The sequence below is a fragment of the Equus asinus genome, chromosome 1 (assembly GCF_041296235.1).
Source record: "Equus asinus isolate D_3611 breed Donkey chromosome 1, EquAss-T2T_v2, whole genome shotgun sequence".
Taxonomy (NCBI): Eukaryota; Metazoa; Chordata; class Mammalia; order Perissodactyla; family Equidae; genus Equus; species Equus asinus.
The window spans coordinates 29393683-29408829 of NC_091790.1; the positions used below are offsets into that span (position 1 = coordinate 29393683).

The 15147-nt window shown below is 41.5% G+C and overlaps 1 protein-coding gene across 9 annotated transcripts in view; it reads right to left on the minus strand.

Annotated features, from left to right (window-relative positions):
• Positions 1-3552: 3552 nt before the first annotated feature.
• The window catches only part of MAP3K4 (mitogen-activated protein kinase kinase kinase 4), a 138449-nt gene continuing 126854 nt past the window's right edge, over positions 3553-15147 (minus strand). For all 9 annotated transcript variants that reach the window (XM_070481346.1, XM_044761024.2, XM_014858365.3 and 6 more), the window contains 8 exons: positions 13956-14147; positions 12780-12850; positions 11646-11762; positions 10595-10754; positions 8557-8679; positions 7817-7923; positions 6076-6255; positions 3553-4567 (listed from right to left, as the gene is read on the minus strand). In XM_070481346.1, the coding sequence (XP_070337447.1) occupies positions 4547-4567; positions 6076-6255; positions 7817-7923; positions 8557-8679; positions 10595-10754; positions 11646-11762; positions 12780-12850; positions 13956-14147 (971 nt within the window). In that variant the 3' untranslated portion in view covers positions 3553-4546. The remainder of the gene's footprint in view (positions 4568-6075; positions 6256-7816; positions 7924-8556; positions 8680-10594; positions 10755-11645; positions 11763-12779; positions 12851-13955; positions 14148-15147) is intronic.

The following is a 15147-nucleotide window of genomic DNA, read 5'->3' on the forward strand; positions in this document are numbered from 1 at the left end:
ATAGAGCAGCCTTTGGGAAACTATGGTCTAGTCATTGCTTGTTTTGTACACAAAGTTTCACTGAAACATGGCCATATCCTTTTGTGTCCACATTGCCTAGGGCTGCTTTCACGCTGCGACGGCAGGGCTAAGTAGTTGCAACCAAGATTGCATGGCCTGCAACACCAAAAATATTTAGTCTCTGGCCCTTTACAGAAAAAGTTTGCTGACCCCACTCTAGAGAATACAATGTTAGTAGATTGAGGCTGCTATTTCAGAAGGAAAAGAAAATCTACCCCTTGCCTTTACATTTTCTTAACTTACTGAGAAACTATCTTTAGAATGCGTTCAAGATATATGCTCTATTTGTAAATTAGATATAAAAAAGGAAATGGTGTGGCAGATTATTTTTATCTTCACCATCTTCTATCTTAAGAAACTAAAGAAAAAGAAGAGTAAATTAAACCCAAAGCATGCAGAAGGAAGGAAATAACAAACATTAGTGTGGGGGAAAAAATGAAATGGAAACCAGAAAACAGTAGAGAATATTAATAAATCTAGAATTGATTCTTTGAAAAGAGTGACAAAACTGATGAGCCTTTAGGCAAGAAAAAGAGAAAGAAAACACAAATACTAAAATCAGGAATAAAAGAGTGGACATCACTACCAACCTTACAGAGAAGTACTCTAAGGGGATACTGGGAACAACTGCAAGCCAACAAATGAGACAACTTAGCTACAATGGACAAATCCCTAGAAAGATATAAATTACTAAAACTGACTAAAGGAGAGCAGAAAATCTGAATAGACCTGTAATAAGTAAAGAGACTGAATTAGTAATTAAAAACCCTCCCACGAAGAGAAACCCAGGCACAGTTTCGCTAGTGAATTCTACCAAACATTTAAAGAAACATGGTAAATAATACCAATTCTTCACAATCTCTTTGAGGAAACAGAGGAGGAGGAAAATATCCCAACTCGTTGTGTGAGGGCAGCATTCCCCTCGTACCAAAGCCAGACCCAGACATCACAAGAAATGAAAACTTCACAGCAATATCCCTCGTGTAATATAGAAGCAAAAGTCCTCAACAAAACATCTGAAATGAAAACATCAACAGCAATAAACCAAAAGAATCATAAATAATGAGTGACTAGGACTTATCCCAGGAATGCAAGATTGGTTTAAGATCCAAAAATCAGCTGATGAAATCAACCATATTAATAAAGGACAAAAAGCATATGGTCATCTCAATAATTTCAGAAAGAGCAACTGACAAAATTGAACACCTAGTCATGAGAAAAACTCTCAATAAACCAGGAATAGAAGGAAACATCTTCAACCAGATAAAGGGCATTTATGAAAAATTCACAACAGACACCATAGTTAATAGTGAAAGAATGAATGATTCCACCTAAGATCAAAACCACATCAAGGATGTCATTCTCACCATTGTCATTCAAGATTGTACTCGATAGAGTACAACAGCCAGGATAATTAGGCAAGAAAAAGAAACAGAAGGCATCTAGATTGTAATGGAAGAAGTAAACACTGTCTTTATTCATGGACAACATGATTTTATACGTAGAAAATTCTATGGAATCTATGAATCTTTACCAGAGCTATTAAACGAGTTCAACCATGACACAGGATAAAAGATCAATATACAAAAATCAACTGTATTGATATATATTAGAAATGAACAATCTGAAAATGAAATTAAGAAAATATTTTCATTCACGATAGTATGAAAAAGAATAAAGCAGAAATAAACTTATGTTCAAGAATTGTATACTGAAAATTACAAAGTGCCGCTGAGAGAAATTAAAGATCCAGATAAATGGAGAGAAACCCTGTGTTCAGATTGGAAAACTTAGTATTAAGATAATAATACCCCACATCATTCTACAGATTCAATGCAGTCTCTATCAAAATCCCAGCTGGGTTTTTTCGGGCAGAAATTGGCAAGCTGATCCTAAAATTCATAGGGAAATATAAATGACCCAGAATAGTCAAAACTTTCAGGGCAAAACTTGAAACAGGAGAATAAAGTTGGAGAACTAACACTTCTCAACTTTAAAACTTACTACAAAGCTACATTAATCAAGATAGTGTAGTACTGAATAAGAGAGAGGTCAATGGAACAGAATTGAGTCCACAGATAAATGCCTAGATCTATGGTCTTTCAACAAGGATGCCAAAACAATTCAATGGAGAAAGAACAGTCTTTTCAACAAATGATGCTGGGTCAAATAAATATCCACATGCAAAAGGATGAATTTGGACCCGTAACTGATATTATACCCCAAAATTAACTAAAACTAGATGATAGGCTTAAATATAAGAGCTAAAACTATGAAACTCTTAGAAGAAAATATAGGTATAAATCTTCATGACCTCAGGTCAAGTCATGATTTCTTAGATCATTTCAAGAGCATGTGCCATGAAGAATAAGTTGATAAACTGGACTTCAAAATTCAAAACTTTTGCGCTTCAAAAGACATCATTGAAAAAGTGAAAAGACAAGCCACAGACTGGGAGATATCTGGTAAAGGACCCGTATCTAGAATATATAAAAAAATCTCACAACTCATTAAGAAGACAAATATCTCAGTTTAAAAACAGGCAAAAGATTCAGATAGACATCTCACCAAAGAAGACATACAAATGGCCAAGAAGCACAAGAAGAAATGCTTGCCATCATTAGGGAAATGTAGATCAAAACCACAGTGAGATCCCACTTCACATACACCAGAATGGCTATTATCAAAAAGAAAGACAATATCAAGTACTGGTGAGGGTGTGGAGAAGCTGGACCCCTCCTACACTGCTGACGGGAACGCAACAGAGTGCAGCCACTTTGGAAGCAGTCTGGCAGCTTCTTAAAATACTGAACATGGATTTACCATATGACCCAGCAGCTCCACTCCCAAGACAAATGAAAACACATATCCAGACAAAGACTTGTTATGTGAATGTTCAGAGAACCATTATCCGTCATAAACCAAAAAGCAGAAGTAGTGAAAGAATAAACAAAACATGTGGCATAGCCATACAACGGATAGGATTCAACAATAAAGAGAAATGAAGTACTCATACATGCTACGAGATGGATAAACCTCAGAAAATATCATGCTCAGTGAAAGAAGTTAGATGAAAAAGACCACAAATTATAAAATTCTATTTATATGAAATGTCCAGAATAGGCAAATCTATGGAAAGGAAGTGGCTTAGTGGTTGCCTAAGGCTGGGGGTAGGAATAGGGAGTGATGCAAAAGGACATCAGGGTTTGTTTTTGGGGTGATGGAATTATTCTAAGATGGACTGTGACGATGGTTGTACAGCTATGTGACTATACTGAAAATCACTGAACTTCACACTTCGAACAGTATGTAAATTACAGCTTTAAAAAGCTGTTTAAAAAACTGAAATTAAAAAAACTAAGTGTTTGTATAAATCCTTCTGATGCCAGCATACTCTGGACGTTAATGTCTTGGCTGAGGGCATCTCCCATCCTGGAGGGAAGGTGAACAGAAGTCAACGATCTTCTAAAAAGATTTCAGGAAGCTTTAAGGTCAATCTTTTAAAAAATTTAATAGCAAAAAGAAATAAAAGAACAGCATCAATGACACTTAATTTGGACAATTTCAGAAAACTAACTGCTGAAATATTTACATTCTGAAAAAGATGCTTTCTTGTCAAGAGATTATTCAGCAGTATTTACATCGACCAAGCCCCTGTACATCTTGGTTTAAAAATAAATTGAACCCCCAATATGTGATAAACTTTTATCTGCTGTAAACTTGCTGGCTAATATAAAATCATTTAACAGGCCCTCTTACATCCTTAGTGTTGTTTCATTTAGCCCTTTCACTTTTCAGCGAGGAGACCCCAGGTCCTGAAGGAATTCCTAATCCAGGGCCCATCTCCAGCACACTCCATCGTACCCCTTCTGTTGAGGAACACATGAGTGAAAATGACAGACTTCCTTATTGGATAATGTGTTGGCTCTGAAGCTGATAATCATTAAAAGACAATATAACTGAGCTTTCCTAAAATAAACCATTTATTGAAAAAAGAACCTTTTTCTTAAATTTCATCAATTAGCCTTTTGCATAACAAACCTGTGGCTTGCCAACAACAACAAAAGGTAAGGTTTCACAGTCAGTGCACTCGACAAACAGGAGATTAACAACAAGGCCCAGGACGCCTGATAACACTACAACTGCTTTTGAACCTACAAAGGTCAAAAATACTACACTGATGTCACGGTCTCAGTCACGCAAGAAACGGAGGTGACGGAGGCGATGGTCCGTGTACAGTAGTAATGGCACTTAACATGCAGCTTCTTCACCTCGTGGACACCGTCACTCAGGAGGGCCCCGTGCCACATCAAACAAACAGGAGCAGCAGGAGAAGTGACGCTTGTCACCTGTGCAGTCTTCAGTCTTGGAAGGTTAAAAAGGCTTATACTGCTTCTCAGCACAGTCTTTATGTAAATATTACATACAGTAGTGATTAAGAGAATTTTCCGAGTACACGCACTACTAGGCCACAGACTGACCGGCTTCACTCTTCATCTGTGCAAACCTGTGAGGAAGGCAGGAGAGAGCTGAGCCCTAGTCATGCTTCGGATAAGACCAACAGGTAAGCCCCAGTCAACGCATCCTGCTGCTCCCAGCACTGCGCCCGGCACAGAGCGAGGCTCACCCGGTGCAATGAGTAATGTCAGGGCTGAGTCACTGCTCTGTGGACCGAGGACTGAAAGCATTCGTACAATATCAAGTCAATATAAATTGTTTTCATACTTTATAACAAAGAAATAATTTTTTATTTAATTACAAATCCCTAATATTTATATAGCAAATCTGGCAGTGGTGCCTCGATTTCGCTCACCCTGCTCCTTTGCACCTTCCTTTCCTTTATCAGGAGCTCCTCTGCAGGGCCCGTTTCAAAGTTTTCTCCAAGGTCCCATTCTCATTCCATTTCTCCTTTGAATACTCTCCCAGCAACATTTCTGTCTCTGTAATCTGTATGCTACCCCAATTCTCTCTTGAACGCCAACTCAAAATATCCAAATGCCCATCTGAAATCCCCAAGCAGATGCTCCAAACACACCTCAACACAATCTGCTACAGAGGAAATCGTCCTCTCCCTCACCCACCCCTCCACCAGCTGCCCTCCTTCCCTGGCCTTGCGAGGGGACTCTCGACAAGCTGGTGACACAAGCCTGGGAGCCATCCTAGACTCCTCCTCTCATTCACCTTCCACATCCACTCACTCAGTCATGGCCACTTCAACTCCTAAATATCACTGATAACTCACCCCTCACCTCCCACTCCCACCCATCAGCCGTATCAGCAGCCTCCTAAGTCGTCTCTTGTCTCCCGAATGATCATTCTAAAACAGTTTCATCCTGTCACGCTTACAATTACACTGAAAGTCCTTCACGTGGCTCCTGCTTACTTTCCCAGCCATATCTTGTGCCATTTGCCACATCCTGTGAGCCATCAGCATCTACCCATGCACACTTCCTGACTGCGTTACCCTCCTAGTCTGAGCCTGTCCAGCTCTCTTCCACTGTCTGCCATACCCGTACCCTACCCCCACTCCTGATCTGGCGAAACCCTCCCAAACAGCCCAGGCATCTCATCCTAGAGAAAGCAGTATCTAGGATTACCTGACTGGATTAAATTCCCCTTCTCAATGACCCTACCACATGGCACACAGACCATTATCACAGCTTTTAACACAAGGATTGGTCATTACTAACCCTGTCTCTGCTCTCTCAGTAGAGATCAGTCATTACTAACCCTGTCTCTATTCTCTCAGCAGAGATCAGTCATTACTAACCCTGTACTTGAGGAGACTATACACTCCTCAAACACACCACCAAAATGGATCAAGCAGGAGAACCTTAGTAAACATTGTCCAAAAGAAAAAATATATACAAAATTCCCTGGCATAATCCATTTAGTTCCTTTCCGTTTCAGATATAGGTATTTATATTTAAGTTTCCAAATTTTCTTAAGTGCCAGATACAAACAGAACTTCTATATACTCAAATATGGAGAAAACTATACAGCAGTCTGCCAAACCTTGACGAAGGAATGGTCGAGGAGCTGGCTGGCCGTCCACCGCATCCTGGGCTCACTTTCAAGGCAGTGAGAAAGGAAGTCCTTTCCTTCTGGGCTTAATCTTTCAGGGATTGGTGGCTTATGTCCCATTCCCACTTTATACATAATCTGAAAGTTGTGTTCATATTCATGCCAAGGCCTCTGAGAAAAGAGAAAAAAATCAGGTTTTAATACTACGTCACCATAAAAAAACACAACTTCTCAATCTGTTTTTAGGCATCCCAATATTAACACATATCAGGGGCCGACAAACTTTTACTTAAAGGGCAAATAGTAGATATTTTAGGCTTGTGGATCATATGATCACTGCCACAACTATTTAATTCCCTCACTGTGGTGTGAAAGCAGCCTCAGACAGTATATATGAATGGGTATTACCATGTGCCAATGAAACTTTATTTAGAAAACCAGGCTGTCGGCACAGTCTGCCTACCCCATGTTCTATTAATCCAGCATTATCTAGATGCCATCATCATGCAAATAAAAAATATAATATATAAAGTGATATGAAAATCTAACAAAACATAAAATTCAACAGTTATCTTAAAGGAATGTTTAATAGGCTACCCTGTTGAATAAAGAGCATCAAATTCTATTAGTGCGAAGCTTAGATTATTTTATGATCACAGGAAAAATGAGATTCAGCGGGGAAAGAACTAAGTTTGTATATATTTCTGTACCGTTGTTTAGTTATCGTGGTATGCATTCTTCAATGTGAGAGCTTGAACCTTCTTTGATGTATGGCTTGACTAAAATAACACATATCATAGGCATCCTTCTATGTTAATGCGAATTATTAGCTAATATTTATTAAGCACTTATTATGTGTGATCTTTTTCAGCAGCTGCAAGGTACAGCTGTATAATAATTTAATTTCCTACTGATAACATTTAGGAGGTTTCTAACTTTTCTGCTTTATAAATGACACTACACACATACACACTGTGCCTCTATACATTTGTGTAACTGTTCATTAGCAGTATCTTCATCAGAAGATCAAGTTTCAGAATTTTCAGATACTATACAATACAGAACAGTTTCACTGCCCTTGTGAAAATCCTTGTGCTCTACCTGTCCGTCCTTCCGTCTCTCTCCTAGAGCCCCAGGCAACCACTGACCTTTTACTGCCTCTTCCAGAATGTCAGAGTTGGAATCATACAGTATGTGGCATTTTCCAATTGGCTTTTTTCACTTAGCAACATGCTTTTAGGGTTCCTCCATAATGTTTTGTGGTTCAATAGCTCACTTGTTATTGTGGCATAATCGTCTGTCGTATGGGTCCCCACAGTTGGTTCACCCATTTCCTTACTGAAGGATCCCTTGGCTGCTTCCAAGTCTTGGCAGTTATGAATAAAGCTGGCATAGGCATTTACGTGCCAGTCTTTGTGTGGACATAAGTCTTCAACTTCATGTTTCTTTCTGTAGCTGCCTGCTGCCCTGTGTTTTAATGAGAGCTTTATGCTTTTCTTCACCCCTCATGAGAGTTCTCTTAAGTCATATATCTTATAAATATTTGACTCCTAGTTTGTCACCTAACTTATTGAATCTTTTGACAGGTCACATTCTTAATCTCTAGTTGTGTCGTCTATTTAGCAGAAAAATGTGTCCACAATATTTATAATGATAATAAAAACACAACTATTGCTCTGTTCATGTAAAGTGCCCTCCTGAAGTTTCTCCTCCAGGTGTGGTCTCTGCTTACCTTGCCGGTCACCATCTCTATGACAACACACCCCAGACTCCAGATGTCGGCCGCACGCCCATGGCCCTCTCCTTTCGCACGAGTGATAACTTCTGGAGCCATGTATGCTTTAAAAGCCACAGATACGGAGATAAGAATGGGTCATAAACACAACACCATGTATTAAAAGAGTCAAGCAATAAATTAATATTGTATAATATTCTACAAGAAGAAACAACTAATTAGTTGAGGGGGGATACTTTCTCCAAATTATATAATAGGAAATATCGAAACTTGAAGAGATATCTCAAATCAATTTCTTGAATGGACATTTTAGGGGCTGAATTACCTTCTATAAGACAATTTTTGAGTGTGCAAATCTTCAGATTAAATTATATTTACAATGAAAATATGAAACTTAACCTGCAAAGGAGGATGTAAAATTTTATGACACAAAACAATCAAAACAAATAATTATCATTTAAACACAAGGCTCTTTCAACTAGAATAGTTTTAGTAAACCCAATGAGAACAATCAAGTTTTTCTGAGAAGGAAAAAAGGCCTTCCTCCCTCCTTTGAATTGTCCAGTCCGACAAGCGCGGTCAGGCGGAGCCTCAGCGTCTGCGGCCTGGGTCCTTCACGGGCAGAAAGCCTTACCTGCTCTCCAGGCCTCTGCTGACAAGAGAGGCGAGGGGAAAGCCCGGTTACCGAGCACACAGGAACGAGTCACAGTGCAAAGACAAACCAAGCTGGTCCCCACCTGCTGTCCCCAGTGTGCTATTCACTTCCCCAGGCATGGTCTGTGCATTGTTTTTAAGCTTCACTGAGCATCCGAAATCTCCCAGTTTGATTAGTCCAGACGAGGTGAGGAAGATATTGGCACCTAACAGAAACAAGCAGTCATGAGCTTCCGAGGCACACTGCGGGCATTTTAAAGCCTACATGGTAACCCAAACTACCAGGAACTTGATTCACAGACTAAATAACATAAAGGTTAATGAAATTTTACTTACAAAGTGTAATCAAGAAAGCCTTCTACACAAACGTTAATACAAACAATTTTAATATCATTATAGATAGTGTTGACCAATACATTCCAAACTGAAATACATGCATCAATTCTAACACTAAAAACCCAGAGAGATATTTAAAAGAAATCACATATAAAACACAAATGCTTGTGGTGAGAGTCCCTGCAAATTAGAGCTGTATATCATTAGCGGCTCCTGTAACAGGAAACAACATGGAGACGAGAACTGGCACCCGCTGTTGTCTTTCGAGTTGTATCTGAGGCTGACACTGGATTTATTTTAGACTGTGACCAAAAAGAATGTTCTTAATTGTCTCGCATTTCTACAAGGAGTATATGTGCCTAACTTGTACTCTAGCTGGAATGTGGATTACTGTTCATCTCTCAGGGCAGCTCTGCCATCTGCTATAAGCCACAAGATATTATCACGCCAACTGAGCCACCCATCTTGGCGTTATGTATCTTGTGGCACTTCTTTTAAAAAGCAACACAGAGCCACTCAAGTCAGACAATGAGCCATACAACACTGAAGTCTAACTGTTAATCCTCACAGCCTGCACTCCCACTGCAGGTGGCCCACAGAGGACTACACAAGTGCTCGCTTCCTTATTCTGCAGCTAGTCCATATGTGCACATTCTTAGCCATGCTGAACTGTCAGGAATATCACAAGGACACAAGTGAACAGACTTCCTTCAAGGACTCCGAGGGATTCTCTTTATGGCGACAGCCAATGACACGACAGTACTGTTTCATGACAGTGGACAAAGAACTGAGCATGGTATTTGGGGAAGAACCACTGGAAACAGGCAATGCCATGGCCTGACAAAAGGCCCAATTAAGCAAATGCCCAGAATGATCTCAAACAACGAAGCAAGGTGGTGGATGGGCAGGCAGAGGACAAGACCGGAGTATGCTGGGGATTCAGGCCGAGCCACCCTCGAGAGCAGGACAACTCTCACACTCAGACCAAAGCAGGTTCTGCTGTAACGTGGCCCCCCACTGCGTCTAGTGGGGTTAGAAGTCAGACCAATTCTAGAGAGAATGTGTTTAGGCTGGTCTCAGACAAGGTGACAGATAGAATCCTTTAGTCTAGGGTCGATTAGAGACAAAAATAACTTGTCACTTTAATTATCCCCAAAGACTCCCAAATACAAAAGTCAGGGGCATGGCATGTTGGGCAAATGCAAGAGAGACAGTTCGGAGACAGCGGCACGGCTATTCCTCTCACACCAGAAAGGAAACACAATTATCATCCATCAGCCCCACCAAATCTGTCTTATCAGAAGTCTACACTGGAGGAGGCTGGCGTACATCAACGCTGTCCTTGTCTCCCAAAACACACCTGCACATCGCGACTTACACCAGCATCTCTGATTCACTGTCATTTTACGTATTTACGACACTCATATATAAATACACAAGAGTCTCGACATAGGACAAAGGACGCTCTCATGACGAATGTCCAGCAAATACACAGGGTGGGCCCAATCAGCCTATAAAATAGCAAATTTCATTTTTGGGAAATAGATGTCACTAAACGCAGTGTTGAACAGAAAGACAGAGCAGCCCTACCCACTCCTGGAGGGAGACGTGTGCTCTATAGTTTCTCAACACAGGGTTCTGTATGGAAGAAGACTTACAGTACCGGGATTTCTCCCTAGAGAAGCGATGCGCGGGAGTGGGAACAAGCGCCTTGAGAGTACCTACTATGTACTACACACCAGATGAGTCTCGGGCCCACGGCAGCCAGGCGAGTGTGGGGATTACCTTTAATGTCGCGGTGAACTATGCCATGTTCATGGAGGACATTGATTGCAACGGTGATCTGCTTTGAATACAGCCTAATGACATGCTCCTGAAGTCCCAGCCTCGACACCTCTTCTAACGTACCCTCGTCACAGTACTCCATGAAGATGTACATTTCTTCCTGCGGGAGGAATAAAACGCAGCCTGTGTTTACATGTACACTAAGTGAAGGATCTGGAAAACTTCACAGGCCACGCCCCAAAGTAATCTTCTCTCTAACAGTATGCTGCACCTGTCATCCTGAATGCTGAGTTGTCTTATAACCGTCATTTCTAACTCCTCTACAGCAGTGTCTGCCTGCCTCCTCTGTCTGGAATTATACAGTCAGATGGGGTAAGAACAGTTCCTCACCACAGGTGACAAATGTCTATAATCCTCCAAAATTAAGTCTGCCATATAATCTCAGACAGGGACCAACAGGGCTGTCCCTATAAATATATTATTAAGTACTGAAACACATCCTTTTCAAATACGGATTTATTTGTGGAAACATTAAAAATCACCAATATCCAACTTCCCCTGGAAGCTTGTATTCCACCAAGATGCTCCAAGTTATCCTCTTTCCCTCCGTGTATTTATTTCTAAACACAAGAGGGAAAATGAATGTGAGGTTTCAATTCCCTCTCATTTCACACGGGCTCCTTAAACACATATAAAAGAAAAATCAGTATTACTTCACAGTGTGCTCAAGAGTGGTTCAGCAAAAAATAGCAGGAAAATCACAGGTCGCGAGGAGCTGCATATGGGGCATTTCAGAAGACTCCTCTGATTGGCAGGATGGGTTTCAGTGCTTTATAATGGTGGGTTAATGACTACAGTCTACAACTTACATTTTAGGAAGAACTCCTCTAGTTTCAGAGAGAAGGCAGAAATGATGTAACTCATGGAGATTTCCTGACAATTAGGCAAAGTTACTGTGCTCTGAAATGAGAAGACCTGTGATGTAGAACAGGACTCCATTTGGACCCTCACTGATTCCTCACACAAAAACCGTGGGATTAAAGCTGCTTACTCTATGAAGCTCCACACCAAAATACCGAACCAGATTGGGGTGTTTGATGCCTTCGAAGATTTTCAATTCGTCTGCAGTTTCCTTGATAGTTTTATGGTCATTAGGTTGAAAGCGAATCTGTAAAAGGAAAATTGTTGATTACTATTGGTACTGTCACAAACTAGAAACACAACAACTTTAAACACAAGGGCTGAGAGCTGTATCCTGACATTTTCACTGTCCAGACCCATGAGACTACGGTCAGTGCCTTTGTGACTTTACTTCCAGACTTCCTTTCCTTTGTTGTTCCAATTGAATTCTGCTTTAAGAATATTCGGTGAGATAACAGCTAATGGGATAGTGCTCAAAAGCGCAAACTGAATTAATAAAAACATTACACATTCAGTAAGCAATCAGAGGTGTTTAGGCTCTGGGCAAGATAAAAAGATGAGACAGGATTCTGCCCTTAAGAAGTTTACAATCAAGCTGGAATAAGGATATAAAAGCTGTGGGGGTAAGTGCCGGGCAGGGAGATGAAGAAATGCTACAGGAGGTCAGGAGAGGGGTGATCGGCATGGTCAGGCTGTGTGCCCTGCTGCACGCAAGGCCACTTGGGACAGCAGTGGCTGCAGCAGCCCCGGCCTCGTCCTCCACTGCGCCCCTGCTCCTGAGTCGCGCGGCGTCTCCTCACAGCGACAACAGTCTTTGCCTCCCTGACGGACCCACCTCAGGTTTTCCCTGCTCTTCCCATTCTACCTCCAGCTGTTAAACATGGCTCACTTCTGAAGCTTATCACAAACGTCATCTTCTCCCCCCAAACCACCCCATAAGATGCTACTGCTATCGTCGTCCTCTAAGCTTCCAGGAAACTTTGCTTCTGTCTCCCTCTGGATGGCACTTACCATCCCTGTGTGGTGTCAGAATTATTTGTGTTCCTGGTCTTACCTCCTCGCTGGAATTGTAAACTCCTTTACTCTCATGTGTTTTCTCCGTGTGTCTGCCTGGCTGGTCCCAATGGTGTAAATGATAAAAAGCGGGCCTCAGGCCCAGACGGCTCACTGTGGAAGGGCCAAAGCCAGCCCACAGCTACGCACTAAGGGAAACTCCCAAATGCACAGATGCCTCACACAGGGCCCCGGAGGGCCGGCCACTCACCTCCTTCATCGCCATCAGTTCACCGGTGTCGACACTGATGCAGGTGTAAACCTTTCCATACTGCCCTTCCCCTGGGAACAGGAACAAACACGGCGCTCTCAGTCACCAAAGCCAGGCCACTCAGACGCACAACCATCTCAGCCGATTCTAAATCCATATTCACGTATCTATGTTTATCTTACTAGAGTCTTATTACCAGTTCCCTAATAAACCAAGCCATAGACAATCTCTTCACCCTGTCTTACCTATAAATAGCTTTCAACAGAGTAGAACTGTGTTGGTTTTCATTTTAAGTTAATTCTGGTAAATGTCAGAAGAGGCCCGAAGGAGAGCACTAGGCGCCCTGGTGCGCACGCCTGAGCCCCTGCAGCCTGGAAGAGGGCTGGGCCGGGAGGGCAGGGGGAGCGCCGGGGGAAGCCTGGCCTCCGTCCAGGGGCACGTCATTGCCGCTCGGCCAGGACTGTGTGGGAGTGGATATTCTACTGACACACCTTCAAGAAATTACAGGGGAGACGTGGCTGAATAAGGTTGATAACAATAATATAATTTATAGAGTACTTGATTATCTTCACTGTTTTCTGCCCTAACAGCTCCAGGGAACCTCCAGGTCTCCTGAGGTTCAGAGCCCCGAATTACAACTGTGTTTGCCTCTTCAGTCCTAAATGCTCAACAGACACAAAGGCACTTAAATGGGGGAAGGGTCTGAAACACGATGGGGCTCCTTCTCACACAATCTACTACTAGTAATTTACAAGAAGCCATTTTACCTGGAAATCAATTAATTAGGCAATGTTTTAGAAAAGATTGCCCTGCCTTTATCTGTATCCAGTCTCTCTTCAGTAACATTCTTGTGGGAATAAATTAAAAAGAATACAGACTAGAACAAACAGGTAAAATTTATGTACTTATTCACTGGCAACCTCTGGAGTTATCAAGTAAAACTATTCAACTTAATGAATCATGTAGTAATATCTTTCTAAAATCTCATTTGGTATTGCTCTTAGAACACATCTTAAAAATGAAACAGAAACACAGAACCCTCTGCAAAGATACAATGTATATCTGCCATGTCTCTAGGAGAGAAGGACCAACTACGTAAGATTTAACCTGAAGAAGTGTAACTCTTGCTATTTCTAACAGAGACGACCTTGGTATCACGTTCCTTAGTTTTCTTACCAATTTTGTTTCCTCTTTGCCACTTGAAGGTCACCTTCCTCAAACCAACATGCATAACATTATCATAAGACTTCGGGGTATCACAAACTTGACCGATGATATTCTTTCTCCTCATTTCTCGATACCTCTTTTCTTCAAACAATCGGACTGACTTCTGGATGGCTTCTATGGGTCCTTGCTTAGAAGCCGTATCTGCAGGGAGAATCACAAACGCAGTTCTCCCAATCATTATTATCAAGTCAATTTCCAGCAAATAATAATAAAAACAGAGCAATATACATTATTAGCATTCCATCAGAGCAAGACTTCTCATTGTCTGCTCATATACATAACAGGTGAATTACAGTCCATCAAAGTCTAATATCTCAGAGCATCCCACCCACCATATAAACACACACCTATCACGTCTGCCAGTCAGACAGCACGGCTGAGCTCCTCTCCCGAGACCGCTGGTGAGACTCCTGCAGGAGCCACCTGCCTCCCTCGAGTTTCTCCTCTCTCCAACCCACTCTCCAACACATAAAATCTGATCGTGTTACTGTCCTACATAAATTTATTTCATGGGTCATCACAATGTTTCCCAAAAATGCAAAGCCCTTCATAAGGGATTTCAAGTCCTGTGTAATTTGGATCCAGTTTATCTTTTCTGGTTCATTTTTTTACGCCATTCCCTTTTTGTTCCCTACCACAGGCTCTGGAGAAGCAAACTGAGAAGACTCTCTTGGAACACACTGAACTGTTCCTCCCTTCCATGCCTCTGTTCACACTTTCCTGTCTGCCTACAATGCTGTCTTCTCACCACAGTGCCTGACTTACGAGTAAATCAGCAGAAACACCACACCTCTTCCAGGAAGCTACCTCTGATGAGAAGGGAATTAACTGGGCCCTTCTCGAGGAACTGCTCAGAGTAAGGGCTCTTGAATCAGAATGCCTGGGATAAAATCCTGGCCTGACCATTTTCTAGGTGTGTCACAATGAGCAAGTTAATTGACTTCTTCACATATCAAATTCCTAATCTGTGAAATGAAGGTAATAATACCTAATTCCCAGAGCTATTGTGAGGACCTAATGAAATTACGCCTGTAAAGCATTTAGCCCAGTGCCTGAAATACAGAAATACTCAATAAATTCTAGCTATTGTTATTATTACTCCTCATTTTCCTATCAGGTTCTATGTCTCTCTTTCTCCAAC